A 19,369-nucleotide genomic window follows, 5' to 3' on the forward strand; every position below is an offset into this window, starting at 1 on the left:
ACCCCTCCCCGGCAAAGACACCCCCCCCCCACACAATCCTGCAGCTCCCATGGGCAGTGGCATCAAATTCTGCCCCATAGATTCTGGGTGGCAATGTTGGCACTGGGCAAACATTTCAATATTTACGTGCAAAAAAATAAGATATTTGCATGCCTTACCCAAAGTATACCGTACCCATTTTTTGGAACAAAGACAGGAACAGAAAAGATGCAAGGTTAATTATCTCCATACTTTGGATGCGATTGCCCTAAGGGTAACCAGCTCATGGTTTTATTTACTGGGCTCTGCTGCAGCGATAATAACAGATGACTTTGGTACTGTGCGCGAGTGTTGTACAGGCAGCCAGATTTCTCTCACCACTCCCCTCTGCCCCATCCCACCAATTGCGAACCCTTTGACTGATGGGGACTGTTTCCTTGGGTATCAAGTGGCAGCTGTGCGATTTCCCACTCACTTCAGGTTCAAATCAGTTGTCCGTTACTTGAGAAGGTGCTGCAGAGGGGAGCAGTAAAACAGGAAGCTGCTTTCTGTCCCCCCTCTCCAGCTTCTTCCCTCACAGTTCTCATTTTTGTTCTCCTTTCCAAAATAATTCTGCGGGCAGCAGTTGAGGACCTTCATTTGGTGCCGCCCTAGAAATAAAAAATGATCATTTACATTTCCGCAGGCTCTGCATTTGCAAAGATGCAGCGAGACATTTTAAGAAGGATCATCACTTTCCCCGGGAGGCGGAAAGGACCGGCATTGACCTTTTAAGGTGGTTGATTTATTCTCGACCCTGTCAGGTGAACCGTTTCTGGACGCAGGAACTTTATCTATTCATTGGCACAGAAAAGAACTGCCTGACACGTGTCAAGAGATTCACTGCCAAGTCCTCCAGTCAACTTCAGCTGTGCCACTGGGAAGATTAATGATTTCCTTTCCAAGATATGCAGACACACAACATTCATACAAATCAGCCTGTCTCAATCCGCATTAATGTATGTCATTAGCCACAAGTAAGAACTCACTGTCTATCTACGGCAACACGGCAAATTTAAGCAGGATTAATTACGCCGTTTTCCATGGGATTCATCGCCTAAATTATGTAAGTGCCTTCCTGCCCTCCCCGGCACTCCCGTTCTTTTGAGGAATCGCATAACGAGATGGTGATTCATTCAATGGGTTCAGGTGAGAGCAGAAAATGAGAATTTCAGTGCTGGGTGATTTGCAATATTTACAATACTGCATCCTGGAATCACAGCCTTGAACTGACTCCCTGGTGGCCTTTGTGTGTTTTATCATTTACTGGAACAGGCCTGTGGAACAGAACACTGCTCCCATTGGCAATAATAATGTCCTTGCAACGAGAACAGGAACTTTCTCTCTGTGACACCGACAAGAAGCAGATACTATCTATTATAACAGAATCGGAGTTATATCAAATAACTATGTTATTTTAATGGAGGAATTAACCTGTCATTGTCCAACGATTATTGTTACTTGTACATACTGCAAAGACTATGGGCCCTGACAATATTCTGGCAACAGTACTGAAGACTTGTGCTCCAGAACTTGCTGTGCTCAGAGACAATACAGCTACAATACTGGCACCTACCCAGCAAATGGAAATTAACCAGGTACGTCCTGTACACAAAACACAGGACAAATCCAACCTGACCAATTACCGCCCTATCAGTTTACTCTCAATCATCAGTCAAGTTATGGAAGGGGTCATCAACAGTGCTATTAAACTGCAGTTGCTTAGCAATAACCTGCTTACTGATGGCTCAGTTTGGTTTCCACCAGGGCCATTTAGCTCCTTGGTTGCAATATGGACAAAAGAGCTGAACTCCAGAGGTGCGGAGAGAATCCCTTGACACATTTGAATGAATGTGGCATCAAGGAGCCCTAGCAAAACTGGTCAATGGAATCCTGGGGAAAACCCTCCGCTGTTTGGAGTCATACCTAGCACAAAGGAAGATGGTTGTGGTTGTTGGAGGCCAATCATCTCAGTCCCAAGACATCACTGTAGGAGTTCCTCGGGGTCAAATCCAAGGCCCAACCATTTTCAGCTGCTTCATCGGTGACCTTCTTTCCATCACAAGTTCAGAAGTGGGGATGTTCACTGATTATTCAATATCATTCATGACTCCCACATACTGAAGCAATCAGTCCAAATGCAGCGGGACCTGGACAATGTGCTTTCTTGGGCTCACAAGTGGCAAGTTACATTCTTCCAACACAAGTGCCAGGCAATGAACATCTCCAACAAGAGAGGGTCTAACCATCACCCCATTCAATGGCATTACCATCCCTGAATCCCCCACTATCAACATCCTGGGGATTGCCATTGACCAGAAACTGAACTAGATTCATCTCCTGGGTCCCCAAAACCCATCCACAACCTATAAGGCTCAAGTCAGGAGTGTAATGGAATAATTTCCATTTGCCTGAATGAATGCAACTCCAAAAACACTCAGTACGCTTGACACCATTTGGAACAATGCAGCCCTGTTTGCTTGGCATCCCATCCACCAACATTCTCTCCTTCCCCCACAGACACATAGCAGCAACCATATGCATCATCTACAAGATTCACTGCATTAGCTCACCAAGGTCCTTTGACAGCATCTTCCAAACCCATGACTGTCACCATTGAGAAGGACAAAGGCAGCAGACAGCTGGGAATACCACCACCACCTGGAAATGGGAACCTGGGAACACCACCCCTCCAAACCACTCTGACTTGGAAATATACCGCGGTTACTGCACTGTGGCTGAGCCAAAATGCTGGAACTCCGTTCCGAACAGCACTGTGGGTGCACCGACATCAATGGACTGCAGTGGTTCAAGAAAGCAACTCACCACCATCCTTTCTCGGGCATTTAGTGATGAGCAACAAATGCTGGCCTAGCCGGTGAAGCCACATCCCTTGAATGAATAAAAACAAATTATTTGACACCAGAATACGGGCCACAATTTGTCACACGACCAACAAGGATTATAAGGAGAAGCTGCAGCTTCAAACCTTTGCCTTCTCTGTTGACAATTGCTGTTGAATTGTCTGACAATGCAACAGTAAAGTATCTATAGTGATGGCAGGATTGGGAAATCAGTACCGTCACCCACTTCCTACTGGACTGCAATTGTGAGGATGAAGAATTTAATGTGTTTATTCTCATTTTATGCCCCCGCCCAATTTATATCTCAAATTCGAAGCAAATTAATGGCCTGCCTAATCCTGTAGGATTTTGCTTGTCTTTGCTATTGTTTCTTGAAGTAGGTTGTACTAATGAGTTCAGTGCTGCAGCAGAAGCAGCATTTTTACCAGGCACCCTCTCTATCTGTGTGCACAATGGCACTGTGCTGTTGATTTCATCTGTTTCTTTGATCCTTTTGAAGTTTTAACGAAGAATTAGCATAACCTGGGAGGGGGAACAAAGCGAAAATTTACCAAACGTCACAGCTCAAACTGATACAGTAGTATCATTTGGAACATTATGATTTTGAGCCCTCTCTCTGTCTCTGTCTGTGAGAAAGTCAGCGCAGGCTCGAAATCCGGAGAGAGTCACAAAACGCATTTCTCTCCGGGGTGATTGGCTTTTGGAAGCTTCCCCCACTCCCTCGTCAGGGGAGTAGTGTGAATCGTGCAGCGTAAACCCGGGAACTTCATTTTAATACATTAGCATGTCATTAGCGAGCATTCCCTCCAGATCTTCACCCTGTATGGAATATTCACTGGGTGTTGGTGTGACATCATGCTGCCGTCATTTACAACAGCACTACATAAATATAGACCATAAGACCATAAGACATAGGAGTGGAAGTAAGGCCAATCGGCCCATCGAGTCCACTCCGCCATTCAATCATGGCTGATGGGCATTTCAACTCCACCTACCAGCATTCTCCCCGTAGCCCTTAATTCCTCGCGACATCAAGAATTTATCTATCTCTGCCTTGAAGCCATTTAGCGTCCCGGCCTCCACTGCACTCCGCGGCAATGAATTCCACAGGCCCACCACTCTCTGGCTGAAGAAATGTCTCCGCATTTCTGTTCTGAATTTACCCCCTCTAATTCTAAGGCTGTGCCCACGGGTCCTCATCTCCTTGCCTAACGGAAACAGTTTCTTTGCGTCCACCCTTTCTAAGCCATGTATTATCTTGTAAATTTCTATTAGATCTCCCCTTAACCTTCTAAACTCCAATGAATACAATCCCAGGATCCTCAGCCGTTCATCATATGTTAGACCCGCCATTCCAGGGATCATCCGTGTGAATCTCCGCTGGACACGCTCCAGTGCCAGTATGTCCTTCCTGAGATGTGGGGCCCAAAACTGGACACAGTACTCCAAATGGGGCCTAACCAGAGCCTTATAAAGGCTCAGTAGCACATCGCTGCTTTTATATTCCAACCCTCTTGAGATAAATGACATTGCATTCGCTTTCTTAATCACAGATTCAACCTGCATGTTTACCTTTAGGGAATCCTCGACTAGCACTCCCAGATCCCTTTGTACTTTGGCATTATGAATTTTCTCACAGTTTAGAAAGTAGTCTATGCTTGGATTCTTTTTTCCAAAGTGCAAGACCTCACATTTTCTCACGTTGAATTGCATCAGCCATTTCCTGCACCACTCTCCCAAACTGTCTAGATCCTTCTGCAGCCTTCCCACTTCCTCAGCACTACCTGCCTGACCACCTAACTTCGTATCATCGGCAAACTTCGCTAGAATGCCCCCAGTCCCTTCATCCAGATCATTAATATATATGGTGAACAGCTGTGGCCCCAACACTGAACCCTGTGGGACACCGCTGGTCACCGGCTGCCATTCCGAAAAATAACCTTTTATCCCAACTCTCTGCCTTCTGTCAGACAGCCAATCCTCAACCCATGCCAGTAGCTCACCTCGAACACCATGGGCCCTCACCTTACTCAGCAGCCTCCTGTGTGGCACCTTATCAAAGGCCTTTTGGAAATCCAGATAGACCACATCCACTGGGTTTCCCTGGTCTAACCTACTTGTCACCTCCTCAAAGAATTCTAACAGGTTCGTCAGGCACGACCTCCCCTTACTAAATCCATGTTGACTTGTTCTAATCCGACCCTGCTCTTCCAAGAATTTAGAAATCTCATCCTTAACGATCGATTCTAGAATTTTACCAACAACCGAGGTTAGGCTAATTGGCCTATAATTTTCCATCTTTTGTCTTGATCCTTTCTTGAACAAGGGGGTTACAACAGCGATCTTCCAATCGTCCGGGACTTTCCCTGACTCCAGTGATTTTTGAAAGATCTCAACCAACGCTTCCGCTATTTCTTCAGCCACCTCTCTCAGAACTCTAGGGTGTAGCCCATCGGGGCCAGGAGATTTGTCAATTTTAAGACCTTTTAGCTTTTTTAGCACCATCTCTTTTGTAATGGCAACCATACTCAACTCAGCCCCCTGACCCTCTATAATTTTTGGGATATTACTCATGTCTTCCACTGTGAAGACAGACGCAAAGTACTTATTAAGTTCTCCAGCCATTTCCTCGTCTCCCATCACTAGCCTTCCGGAATCAGTTTGAATTGGCCCAATGTCTACTTTGGCCTGTCGTTTGTTTCTTATGTATTGAAAGAAACTTTTACTATCATTTCTTATATTACTGGCTAGCCTGCCTTCATATTTGATCCTCTCCTTCCTTATTTGTCTCTTTGTTAACCCCTGTTTGTTTTTGTAGCCTTCCCAATCTTCTGATTTCCCAGTGCTTTTGGCCACTTTATAGGATCTCTCTTTTTCTTTGATACATAAAAGAATATATGGGGAATATCGGAGGTGAGCACTCAGGCAGCCATGACTCCCCAGGCACTTCACTACTCAGGGTGCACCAGGGAGGACATCGGGTCACAGATAAGTTCAACTCGGGCTCCAGCTGGGGGTCAGTCATTCATTATTGGGGGACAGTGTCTCTCGCAGGCCTTAGCGTCCATTCACTTTGGAGCGCCCCTTGTTTTCAGAGGGTCTGGAGGCTGGCATGCAGGCATCGTTTCCTGTGTCCTCCTTGCTTGGCTTGTGGCCAAATCACCATTGAGGGAATGCCCGTCCTTATTGGGAGCTGGAAAGTGGGGAGCAGGAAATGAATACAGAGGGACAGCAAGAGTTTCCCACAAGTGACGAGGCTCTCTCCTCTCCTCCCCCCCCCCCCCACCCCCACCCCCACCCATGCTGCCCCCAAGTCCTAACTCTGCTCCCACTCTAGTCCCACACATACCACTCATCTAAACTCTTCTGGAGAGTGCTGGCACTCACCAAGGAAGCTATTGCCACCCAGGCAGGGGTGGAAACCCTGCTGGTGGGCATCATCCCTGAGCCCGAGTACAGGACTTCCCGCCTCTGCTCCGCACCATCAGACGTTTGGTCAGGGCTCCCTCAGTGAAATGTGGAGCGGGCTTTCATAGTGCCATCTCCTCTCATGGATCTTGAACAGTGCTGGGGAAGCGTTTGTATGGAGATCCCGAATGATTGCAATGATTAGGTTGCCCCGGGGCGAAAGAATCAACGGGAGGGCGCCAAGAGCTCACCATGATTCTTGCAGAGGTGGCGTGAAATTCCATGAGAAATCCTGCCGACTCACTGAAATATTTGAGTGTTTCCCTCATAAATTGTGAAGTTCAATTTAATCAGGAGAAAAATATATTTGTTAACACATAGGATCTGGATTCAACCACTCAGCCCCCAAGCTAATTCCCCCATTCAAGGAGATCATGCCCGATCTGTACCTTATTTACATGCAGCTGCCTTGTATCCTTTTCCTTTTGTACCTTATTGTTTCTACACTTGTACCAGCCTTTCTGTGAAGAAGTGTTTCCTAAGTTCTCGACTGAATGACCTGGCTCTGTTTTTAAGGTTAGTCCTGGAAGACACCACCTGAAGAAAAAAGTTTCTATTAAATCTCTATTAAATCCTTCCAAAATTCTAAAACCCTGAACCTGTGGATGCTGGAAATCTGAAACGGAAACAGAAATTGCTGAAAATACTGAAGAGATCTGGCAGCCTTTGTGGAAAGAGAAACAAAGTTGACGTTTCAGATTTGTGACCTTTCAAGGTGAAGACCAGAAACGTTAAATGTTTCTGTGCTCTCTCTCTCGCAGATGTCAGATTTGCCGGCCGAACCTGCTGAATATTTCGAACGTTTTCAGTTATTTTTTTCAGTGGTTTGTGCTTCCTGGTTTTCTGTCTGTGAGAATACTTCGGTGTGATTGGCTGTTCATCTTCTTGATGACATCATTATTGCTGCGTGCCTGGCGATCCTCTTCATTTTGTGGGGCCAAACTGACATCGGTAAAGGGGAGCTCCGCGCCACAGAAATTGCGAGACCCTTAGTGGGCGGCTTTCTTCGAGGTCAGTGGCAGCTACCACAGCTTCAGTTTTAGCCACAAAATCGGAGTCACGCTTTCTCAGGTGCTGTGCCCAACACCCTACACAGTAGTGTACTCCAGATGTGATCCAACCAGGTTTTGTATAGCTGTAGCAAAATGCCTTCTCCTTTTTATTCAGTCCCACTGGTTATGAAGGCAAACAATCATTAACTAGTCATTTTGATTAATTTTGTACTTGACTGCTACCTTTAGTTTAACATCTTGTACGTGTATTTATAGGTAACCTTCTACTGTGATTGTGAAGAGGGGCACATTGGGCTTTTCTGTGAAGAATTTGATGGCTGCCATAGCAACCAGTGTCAAAACAACGGAACATGTTTGGACATCAAACAGGGAAATAATGAGAAGAACTTCACCTGTGTCTGTTCACCAGGTATGTATAATGCATTTGTTAGATCTTTGATCACCAGGATGACTAATGCAGAGTTGTTCATTTTCTTTTGATCTGCTCATGGCTTTGTAGTCCAATTTGTGAAGCATGGTGTTTCACCAACACCTTTAGCCGATATGAGACCTATTAATGTGGCAAAAAACGCAAGGCACTTCAGAAATAGGAAGCTGGTAATGGACGCCGTGGAAGAATTGGCAGAGGTTTAAGGAAGATAACTGAAGACATGGTCAATGATGAAGATTGTGAGGAGCATTGTGAAAATGGGGAGAGATGCAGCAAGCTCCAGGAGTTTGGAAAGAAAATGGTAGGGTGTTGATGGTTGAAGACTCAGCTGTGGTTGGTGGAGCAGAGAGAAATGGACAGTGCATAGTCCACAATCAGGAGAGCAGAGATTAAGAACTGAGATAGAGGGCAGGAGGAGGCTGCAATAGGGGAGTGTGGAAGCCAAGGAGGAATAAGGGCTGGTTTAGCTCAGGGGGCTAGACAGCTGGTTTGTGATGCAGAACAAGGCCAGCAGTGCAGGTTCAATTCCCCATACCAGCTGAGAATTCTGAATTCTCTCTCCGTGTACCTGAACAGGTGCCGGAATGTGGCGACTAGGGGCTTTTCACAGTAACTTCCTACTTGTGACGATAAAAGGTTATTATTCTATGCTTAACAAAAGGTGTAAATTGAAATCAATGGACCAGATTTTCATGCCTCTCCATAAGACCATAAGACATAGGAGCAGAATTAAACCACTTGGCCCATCGAGTCTGCTCCGCCATTCAATCATGGCTGATATTTTCTCATCCCCATTCTCCTGCCTTCTCCCCATAACCCCTGACCGCCTTATTAATCAAGAACCTATCTATCTCTGTCTTAAAGACAGTCAGTGATTTGGCCTCCACAGCCTTCTGCGGCAAAGAGTTCCACAGATTCACCACCCTATGGCTGAAGAAATTCCTCCTCATCTCTGTTTTAAAGGATCGTCCCTTTAGTCTGAGATGGTGTCCTCTGGTTTTAGTTTCTCCTACAAGTGGAAACATCCTCTCCATGTCCATTCTATCCAGGCCTCGCAGTGTCCTGTAAGTTTCAATAAAATCCCCCCTCATCCTTCTAAACTCCCATGAGTACAGACCCAGAATCCTCAACCGTTCCTCATACGACAAGTTCTTCATTCCAGGGATCATTCTTGTGAACTCCTCTGGACCCTTTCCAAGGCCAGCACATCCTTCCTTAGATACGGGGCCCAAAACTGCTCACAATACTCCAAATGGGATCTGACCAGAGCCTTATACAGCCTCAGAAGCCCTCTTGACATGAATGCTAACATTGCATTTGCCTTCTTAACTGCCGACTGAACCTGCATGTTAACCTTAAGAGAATCGTGAACAAGGACTCCCAAGTCGCTTTGTGTTTCTGATTTCCTAAGCATTTCCCCATTTAGAAAATAGTCCATGCCTAAATTCCTCCTTCCAAAGTGCATAACCTCACACTTTTCCACATTGTATTTCATTTGGGGCCTCACGGTAGCATGGTGGTTAGCATCAATGCTTCACAGCTCCAGGGTCCCAGGTTCGATTCCCGGCTGGGTCACTGTCTGTGTGGAGTCTGCACGTCCTCCCCGTGTGTGAGTGGGTTTCCTCCGGGTGCTCCGGTTTCCTCCCACAGTCCAAAGATGTGCGGGTTAGGTGGATTGGCCATGCTAAATTGCCCGTAGTGTAAGGTTAATGGGGGGATTGTTGGGTTACGGGTATACGGGTTACGTGGGTTTAAGTAGGGTGATCATTGCTCGGCACAACATCGAGGGCCGAAGGGCCTGTTCTGTGCTGTACTGTTCTATGTTCTATGTTCTATTTGACACTTCATTGCCCACTCTCTTTGTCCAAATCCTTCTGCAGCCCCCTTGCTTCCTGTACTACCTATCCCTCTGCAGATATTTGTATCATCTGCAAACTTAGCAACAGTGCCTTCAGTTCCTTCTTCCAGATCATTAATGTACATTGTGAAAAGTTATGGTCCCAGCACAGACCCCTGAAGCACACCACTAGTAACCGGCTGCCATCCTGAAAAAGACCCCTTTATCCCCACTCTGCCTTCTGCCAGTCAGCCAATCCTCTATCCATGCCAGGATCTTACCCTTAACACCATGGGCTTTTAACTTATTTAACAATCTCCTATGCGGCACCTTGTCAAAGGCCTTCTGGAAATCTAAATAAACCACTAGTTCTCCTTTGTCTAACTTCCTTGTTACCTCCTCAAAGAACTCTAACAGATTTGTCAGACACGACCTCCCTTTGACAAAGCCGTGCTGACTCAGTCACACATTGCTGCTCATTGTGGACAGTTGTCTTAGTGTCAATGTTTGTGCGTGTGCAGTAATCACAAAGTAATGGCTGGGTCTAGGTTGATATAGGTGCGTTGATGGATGAAGAACCCAATATGGGGCACAAATATAAGGCCACATATCATGATGAAAGACAAATGAAGCAGATGAATGATTTAAAAGCAAATTACTGCAGATGCTGGAATCTCAAACAAAAACAGAAAATTCTAGAAAATCTCAGCAGGTCTGACAGCGTCTGTGGAGAAAGAACAGAGCTAATGTTTTGAATCTGGTTGGCAGAGAGGAAACAAAGAGTAGGGATTAATGGGTCCTTTTCAAATTGGCAGGCAGTAATCTGTGGGGTGCCACAGGGATCGGTGCTGGGACCCCAGCTATTCACAATATATATTAATGATTTGGATGAGGGAACAAAATGTAACATCTCAAAGTTTGCAGATGATACCAAATTAGGTGGGAGGGTGAATTGTGACGAGGATGCAGGGTTGGGCGAGTGGGCAAATCAATGGCCACATATGGGTATAATTTGAATAAGTGTGAGGTTATTCATTTTGGAAGCAAAAACAGGAAGGCAGATTACTACTTGAATGGTTGTAAATTGGGAGAGGGGAGTGTGCAGTGGGACCTGGGTGTCCTTGTGCACCATTCGCTGAAGGTAAGCATGCAGATGAAGCAGGCAGTAAAGAAGGCTAATGGTATGTTGGCCTTCATTGCAAGAGGTTTCGAGTATAGAAGCAGGGATGTGTTGCTGCAATTGTACAGGGCCTTAATGAGGCCACACTTGGAGTATTGTGTGCAGTTTTGGTCTCCTTCTCTGAGGGAGGATGTTCTTGCTCTCGAGGGAGTGCAGCAAAGGTTTACCAGACTGATTCCAGGGATGGCAGGACTGTCATGTGAGGAGAGGTTGACTAAGTTGGGATTGTACTCGCTGGAGTTCAGAAGAATGAGGGGGGAATCTCAGAGACTTATAAAATTCTAACAGGACTAGACAAGGTAGATGCAGGGAAGATGTTACCAATGATGGGTGTGTCCAGAACCAGGGGTCACAGCCTGAGGTTTCAGGGTAAACCATTTCGGAGAGAGATAAGGAGTGGTGAGCCTGTGGAATTCATTACCACAGGAAGTAGTTGATGCTAAAACTTTGAATATATTCAAGAGGTGGCTGGATATAGCACTTGGAGAGAATGGGATCAAAGGCTATGGGGAGAAAGCAGGATTAGGCTATTGAGTTGGATGATCAGTCATGATCGTGATGAATGCGGAGCAGGCTCGAAGGGCCAAAAGGCCTCCTCCCGCTCCTATCTTCTATGTATCTATGAGTCTGGATGACTCTTTGTCAGAGATAGAGTGAACTGGAAATAGGATCAGATTTGTACTGTGTGGGGTGCAGATACATGGAGGCCGGGATTCTCCACCCTGCCGCGTCACATCTCTCCCCACCGACCGGCCGGCGAGGTTCTTCGTTACGCCAGCTGGCCAATGGGGTTTCCCATTGTGGGGCAGCCACACGCCATCGGAATACCCCTGCCCGCCGGAATAACGGGGAATCACGCCGGCGGAGAATCCCGGCCTGAGCAGTGTTGCTTGATAGAGGGCCAACAATAGGTGGAGGCTATGGAGAGAGTGGACTAAAAGACAAAGGAATGTAAATGATGGTGATAATGACTAAGAAGGGTGCTGATAGTGGCAGACTAAGAGATCAGAATGTGTTAATGGCAGAAGAGGTAAGCAGTGCACCAAGGAACAACCTGGAGCAGGGAACAGATGGCCCTGGTGAGGGAGATGAACAGTGGGAAAATGGATCGATGGATGAAATTAAAATAAATTGATAGAATTTCCCTATGTACGGTATGCATTGTTTGTACAGCATGCAAGAAACAATACTTGTCACTGTATACTAATACATGTGACAATAATAAATCAAATCAAATCAAATCAAAAATCAAGAAATAAAAATGGGGTGAAGGTAGTGGAGAGAGTTCACAGTCTGAAGTTGTTGAACTCAATGTTAAATCCGGAAGGCTGTGATGTGCCTAATGAAGATGAGGTGCTGTTCCATAACCACACCTTTGGTTTGGAGGAAGTGAGACAAGTTAAAGGAGTAATTATTCAGTGAGAGGACAGGTTCAGTTCGACGGAGGAGGGTGTTGGTGGATAGGGATTGTTCAGTCCTTGGTTCGAGGAAGATGCTGAAAGCCCTTAGACCACCCTGGTGGGGAATGGAGGTATAGAGGGATTGGACATGCATGATATAGGGGAGGTTAAGGTCGGGGAACTGGAAGTTGTTGATATGATGTAGTGAAGGCATCAGAGGACTCATGAATGTAAGTGGACAGGCATGGACAAGAAAAGAGGATGGAGTTAAGAGAGGAAGACATTAATTCACTGGAGCAGGAACAGACTGACTTGATGAACTTCCGGGACAGTCCTGTTTGTGGATTTTGGGGTGGAGGTAGAAGCGGACTGTCTGGGCTTAGGAGACCATGAGGTGGAAGCTGTGGAGGAAAGATCTCCAGAGGGGATGAGGTCAGTGACAGTCCACGAAACAATGGCTTGATGCTTGGTGGTGGGGCCATGGTCTAGCGGAGATAGGAGGAAGTGTCGGAGCCTCGGTGAGGTAGAGGTTAGTGCACCAGACAACAACAGCCCCACCCTTGTCGGCGAGTTTGATGACAAAGTCAGATTTGGACCTGAGAGAGCGCAGTGCAGCCAGTTCAGAAGGCGACAGATTAGAGTGTGTGACAGGAGCAAAGTTGAGATGGTCAATGTCACACCGAAAGTTCTCAATGAAAAGATCAAGAGCAGGTAAACGGCTGGATGGAGGGACCCAGGTGGAGGAAAAATACTGGAGGCAGATGAAAAGATCTGTAGAAGAGGGGAAGGACTCCTGCCTGAAGAAGTGAGCACAGAGGCAAGGCGGCGGAAGAAGATTTCAGCATTGTGTCGAGCCCAAAATTCATTGAGGTGAGGGTATGAAATTGAGTCCTTTGCTGAGTACTGCAGGTTCAGTCCCAGCGAGGGATGTCCTAGACAAGGGCTAGGACCCGAGGATCAGCAAGAGGTGGAGGTTCCTGAAAGGGAGATGTTATTGATGAGTAGTTGAAGCTTACGTTCCTTAGCACCTGAAAGGAAGAGAAACATTTTTTTGTTAAGGTGTCAGATGAGATGAAGAATGAAATGAAACTGGGGACATGGACATCTTTGAGGTAGAATGGAAAACTGGCACTCTGATTTCCAAGAGGGAGGTTGGAGGTGAGCGCACATGTCACCACTATCCAACAGGCAGTCCAAGGGTAGAGGGGACACTGGCCAACTCTGGGTGTGGGGGGGCAGGGGCCCAATAAGAGGGCATATTCGGGGAGGCTCTGATTGACTTCAAAATAATCTGTAAATCTATTCCCAGGGAGGTTCTGTGGGGGTTCTGAGGCCGGTAAGGGCTATGAGGCTGGTAGGTGGAGGTGTGAGGTCGGGGGGTGGGGAGCAGTTGTTTCAGAGGTTGGGGGGGGGGGGGGGGGGGGGTGTGAGGTTTGAGAGATCGGTGGTAACTGTGAGGGGGGGGGGTGGTCCTTGTTTTGTGCCATTGAGCTGGGCTGGGTGGGTGGGTGCCCACATGACAAAACCTGTAGGAGCCCCCCTCCTTGGCAATGGGGGAAAGGGGCTGCTGGCTGCAGCTGAGGATTTACAGTGCAATGAAGCTTATTATGGAGAGATGACAGCAATGAGTTCCCTGATCACTGTTGCTTGAGTTACCTGTGCCTATTTGCACAGCCTAGCCCTGAGGAATGAACAAATTATGCCCAGTTAGTAAACTGAGATTAGTCCAAATGACACTGATTGGCCCTCAGGAATTAACCCTTTGCACCATCAGCTCCCCACAGCGCTACATCCAAGCCTGAGCCTCACCTTTTGGTGAGAGGGCTGGCAGACCTGGTGCCTTAGAAACAAAGGCCAAGTATTTCACCTCTCCCAGGACCCCCATCTCCTGCATTAGCGGTCCCATCGGATTCCATCCTACTTCCAACGCCCACCTCACTGTTCGAATGTGAGCTTCCCTGTGTGAGCAGGAAATCCAATTCCCTCCTGTGCCTTCAGTAGTGGCTGAGTGAAGATGGAGGTGGAGCTGCAAGTGCAAATGCATCCCTAACTTTAGATGTGCCTTTGCTGTCACTAATCAGTGGCGATCAATTGGTAACCAAAATGAGTTTTAATACACAGTGAGATCAAATATATACAAATGTCAGTGCTCTATACCCCCTAGTGCCTAACATCACCAGTGCCCACACTGTACGACTTCCGAGTCTTCCTAAACCCACTGCTGCATCTTGGTCTTTCCCAGGATCCACACCTGAGGTTGAGGCAGCCTGCTATCTGCCATGCCCTGCTGCCTGAGATAACCTTGGCGGGTGCCCTCTGTAGGGCTGTGACCTGGAGGGCCCTGTCAGGGTCCTCAGGTGGCAGTGCCAAGGTCCAGACTGGCAGTGCCAAGGTGCCCAGGTGGCCACGGGAATGCTCGGGTACCACCCTTCCCAGGGCCCGACCACCCGGGAGTCTCTGATAGCCTTGGAGACGTTACACCTATTCCACGTTTATGTGGACGAGTGAGACACAGCGCCATGCGCCAAACACCCCCAGGCATTGGGGGGGGGGGGGGGGGGGGGGGGGGGGGGGGATCGATCCCAGCTGTGGGAGAATCCGGCCCAGACGCATTTAAGTAAGCTTACCTGCTCACTAATCTGGATCCCACCCAGTGAAGGAAAGATCCAGATCGCGACATCTCGCGCGATCTCGTTGGGTCTTGCGAGGCGTCCCGAGCATCGCAAATCTCGCCTAGAGGCCTCTCTGTAGATGTAATGGCCTTGTCGCATCCTGAGTTGGGTGTGACGAGGCCATTCAATTGGAATAGGCCAAAATACTTACTAGTTACTCACCTTGTACTGAATGCCAATGGATCAAGCTATTTTCACTTTTTTATGTAGGATTTCACTGGATCAAATTATTTCCCATTTAATTCTAATGAATAGAACATGTAAGAGCTAAGTGACTCCCCATTTACTTCCACAGCATAAAATTCCAATTCATTCCATTGGACAAGAATATGTGATGAAAGCATAATTTAATTTAGATAAAAAAATATTGATCCTGCCATAAACATTGACTAATGTTCCTATTTATCATCCTCAGAAAATTCTGAATAGGAAACTCAGAGCCAAATGTTATTTAGAGTCAGCAACATTTTTGGAAATATAATATTTCAAATAAACCATTCATTAATCAGCATTTGTTGTTGAGAGTGACTTAGCTATGATGTAAAGTTTGTAGTCTGAGGTCTATTGGAATCCTAATCTAGCATGAGAATCTCAGCAACACTAGATGCATCTTTATCAAAATATTAATGCGCATAGTTAAAAGCAGACAGATACGGACATGAGGTTCCACCATAGAGCATTGGAAATGATGTAGGTGAAACTTGTAATAAATAGATAGAACAGTACAGCACAGAACAGGCCCTTCGGCCCTCAATGTTGTGCGAGCTTTGTCCGAAACCAAGATCAAGCTATCCCACTCCCTGTCATTCTGATGCGCTCCATGTGCCTATCCAAAAACCACTTGAAAGTTCCTAGTGTCCGACTGCACTATCACAGCAGGCAGTCCATTCCACACCCTAACCACTCTCTGAGTAAAGAACCTACCTCGGACATCCCTCCTATATCTCTCACCCTGAATCTTATAGTTATGCCCCCTTGTAACAGCTACATCCACCCGAGGAAATAGTCTCTGAACGTCCACCCTATTTATCCCCCTCATCATCTTATAAACCTCTATTAAGTCGCCTCTCAGCCTCCTCCGCTCCAAAGAGAAAAGCCCTAGCTCCCTCAACCTTTCCTCATAAGACCTATCCTGCAAACCAGGCAGCATCCTGGTAAATCTCCTTTGCACCCTTTCCAATGCTTCCACATCCTTCCTCTAATGAGGTGACCAGAACTGCACACAATATTCCAAATGTGGTCTCACCAGGGTCATGTATAGTTGCAGCATAACCCTGTAGCTCTTAAACTCAAGCCCCCTGTTAATAAACGCTAACACACTATAAGCCTTCTTCACGGCTCTATCCACTTGAGTGGCAACCTTCAGAGATCTGTGGACATGAACCCCAAGATTTCTCTTGGGAACATAGCAGCAGGAGTGGACCTTTTAGCCCGTAAAGCCTACTCAGCCATCATCTATCTCACCGCCACTTTCCGGCGCTATCTCCATATCCCTTGATGTCATTAGTTTCTTGAAATCTATCAATTTCTGCTTGAAAATGCTATTTTGGTTCCACAGCTCTCAGGGGTAGAGAATGCCTGAGATTCACCTCCCTCTGAGTGAACTTTTGAATACACTAATTAGGGGCTGAAGTTAACCACTCGGCCCCTCAAACCTGCTCCGCCATTCAATACGATTTTGGCTGATCTGATTGTAACCGCAACCTGACATTTCTGCCTACCCCTGATATCCTTTTATTCCCCCCACCTTATGAATGAAGAATCTGTCGAGCTCTGCCTTAAATATGTTTAAAGATACTGCTTCCGCTGCATTTTAAAAAAAATTCAAAACATAACCATAATTTTTCCAATTAAGGAACAATTTAGTGTGGCCAATCCACCTACCCTGCACATCTTTGGGTTGTGGGGGTGAGACCCACGCAGACACGACGAGAATCTGCAAACTCCACACAGACAGTGACCCGGGGCCGGGATCGAACCGGGTCCTCGGCGCCGTGAGGCAGCAGTGCCACCGTGCTGCACTTCCACTGCCTTTTGATGAAGAGAGTTCCAGAGATTCCCAACCCTCAGAGAAATTTTTTTTCCCCATCTCCATCTTGAATTAGTGACCCCTTATTTTTTTTAAAGTAATCCCTAGTTTTAGATTCTCCAACAAGAAGAAACATGGGGCGGATTCTCCAGTCGCTGAAATCGGGTTCGGCGATCGGCCGGAGAATCAAAGTTCCCGACCGAATTGGGGGCGGTGCTACTTTCGGGATGCTCCGACACCTCCAAAGTGGTGTATCGCCGAGTACAATGGCCTCAGGACATTGCCTGAGGCTTGCCCCCCGATGAACCGCCACCGAGAGGCCGAGTTCCCGACAGCGTGGGTCACTTATGGTCCCACCCATCGGGAACTCGCCGTGGCCGCTGCGGACTCAGTCCTGCACCGCCACAGTCTGGGGAGGGCGGATCCGCGGGCGGGGGGTGGGGGGGGGGGGTGGCATAGCCTCAGAATTGGAGAATCCAGCCTATCCTCTCCACACCCGCACCAAAAGGTTTCAATCAAGTTGACTTACTCTTCTGAACTTTAGTGGGTACAAACCTAACTTCTCCAACTGTTTCTCATAAGGTAACCCGCCTATTCCAGGTATTAGTCCAGTGAACCTTCTCTGAACTGTTCCTAATACTTCTACATTTTTCCTCAAATAAGGAGACCAATACTGTACAATACTCCAGATGGGTCTCATCAATACCGTACACAATTGAAGCATAGCCTCCCTAGTTTTGTAATCAATTCCCCTCACAATAAATAATAACATTACATTACCATTCCTAATTACTTGTTGTACCTATTTATCAGCTTTTTGTGATTCATGCACTGGGGAGCATAGATTCCTCTGAATCTCAGAGCTCTGCAATCTCTCACCATTTAGATAATAAGCTTCCTTGTATTTTTCCTGCCAAAATGGAAAATTTCACATTTTCCTCCTCACGTCAGTCACAAAGTGAATGGCGTGCCCTATATTCTGAATCTTTACCCTTTGACTCTAGTCTCACCAGTCATGTGAATCTGTGTCTACCCTGTCACGCCCAGTAAGAATTTTGTAAGCTTCACTTAGATCATCTTTCAATTTTTGAAACTGGTGAATTAAAACCCAGTTCCCTCAATCTCTCCCCATAAAACAATCCTCCACCCCAGGGATTAGCCTGGTGTATCTCCTCCGCCCTCCCTCCATGGCAAGTACATCCTTTCATACATAAGGAGACCATAGCTGTATGAAGCATTTAATTCATGTACCATAGCCTGGAGACCATTCAATCTGCCCCAGAGAATCTTTCAATGGCCCATAAAGTTGTGAATGATTCGTTGACTCTGAACATAGCTGAAGAAAAACTATGGACTGGATTCAAACCCCCCACCCCCTGGGTGTGTTTCCCGGCAGCAGAGACAGCTTGCCATTGACAGTCGATGGGATCTTCTGGTCCCACTGATATCAACGGCGTTTTGCATGGCTCACCCCATCCCACTGTCGGGGGACCCACGTGGCGGGGTCAACTTCAACGGGACTGGAAGATAGTGCCAGTGGGAAGGACTGGAAAATTCTGCCCTCTGACCATTACCAATCGCCCACTCTTCACCATTGACCTTCAGTTATCACTAACAGCAATTTGTCCTTTATTTACACATCATCTATGTCTTCTCAATCGATGTCAGCATATTTGTGTAAATCCATTGTACCGCCGGCAATTTTCTTTGTTCGAGATTAAATGAGCAGAGTCCGATTCCGAAATTTAAATGGTAGCTCCGACAGAAATCTTAAACAAGAGCAGGAATTATATTCAGCTGAGTTCTTTTTTTGGTTACTCCACCATTCAGTCTAGGAATGAATCAAAGCTACTTTAGCAGGTATGTCAGAATGAAATAAAATTATTAATAATTGCACCATTCTTCTGAAAATAGCCATTAGTGTCACCAGAGTATTGTGAAATGTGTGAGCTCCATAGGATATCGGAATCAATCAAAGATACTGAAATAAGGCTGCAAATGCTGAGCCCTGTTGAGACCTAAAAATAGATGACGGCGAATATTATTGGCTGAGACATCAATAATACAGCCCACTGTAGGGATGGGTGGATATCTGTCCTATAAAATAGATATATTGGCCATTAATGACAGGCAGAGCTTCTTCAATGCAAAATATCTTAAGAAAAAAGCATCAGCTGCTGTAGAGGGAATAGTGCAAGCTATCATTTAAATTATAAAAAATTATTTGAAGGAAGTCCTAAGAATGGTAAATATAGTATACCTGCTGTGATTGTTTTGTAAAGCTATCTCGTGACATTTAACTGCATTTCAGCGTTGATGTTGCAGTGTCCCTTTGCTGATAGATTGCCCCATCAATTTGTAAATAATTCGAGGGTTTTACCCTTCACTGCTCTGTTGGCGAGTCCATTTCATGGGCTGAACATGGTCTGTGCGAAAAAGAATGTCCTAATACTAGTCC

At 46.5% G+C, this 19,369-nt stretch overlaps 1 protein-coding gene across 1 annotated transcript in view; it reads left to right on the forward strand.

The window, feature by feature from the left end:
* Positions 1–19,369, forward strand: part of dner (delta/notch-like EGF repeat containing) — a 331,812-nt gene that overhangs the window by 236,097 nt on the left and 76,346 nt on the right. The window contains exon 6 of the mRNA XM_038816147.1: positions 7,619–7,772. Within this exon, the coding sequence (XP_038672075.1) occupies positions 7,619–7,772 (154 nt within the window). The remainder of the gene's footprint in view (positions 1–7,618; positions 7,773–19,369) is intronic.

The sequence above is a fragment of the Scyliorhinus canicula genome, chromosome 13, assembly GCF_902713615.1.
Source record: "Scyliorhinus canicula chromosome 13, sScyCan1.1, whole genome shotgun sequence".
NCBI lineage: Eukaryota > Metazoa > Chordata > Chondrichthyes > Carcharhiniformes > Scyliorhinidae > Scyliorhinus > Scyliorhinus canicula.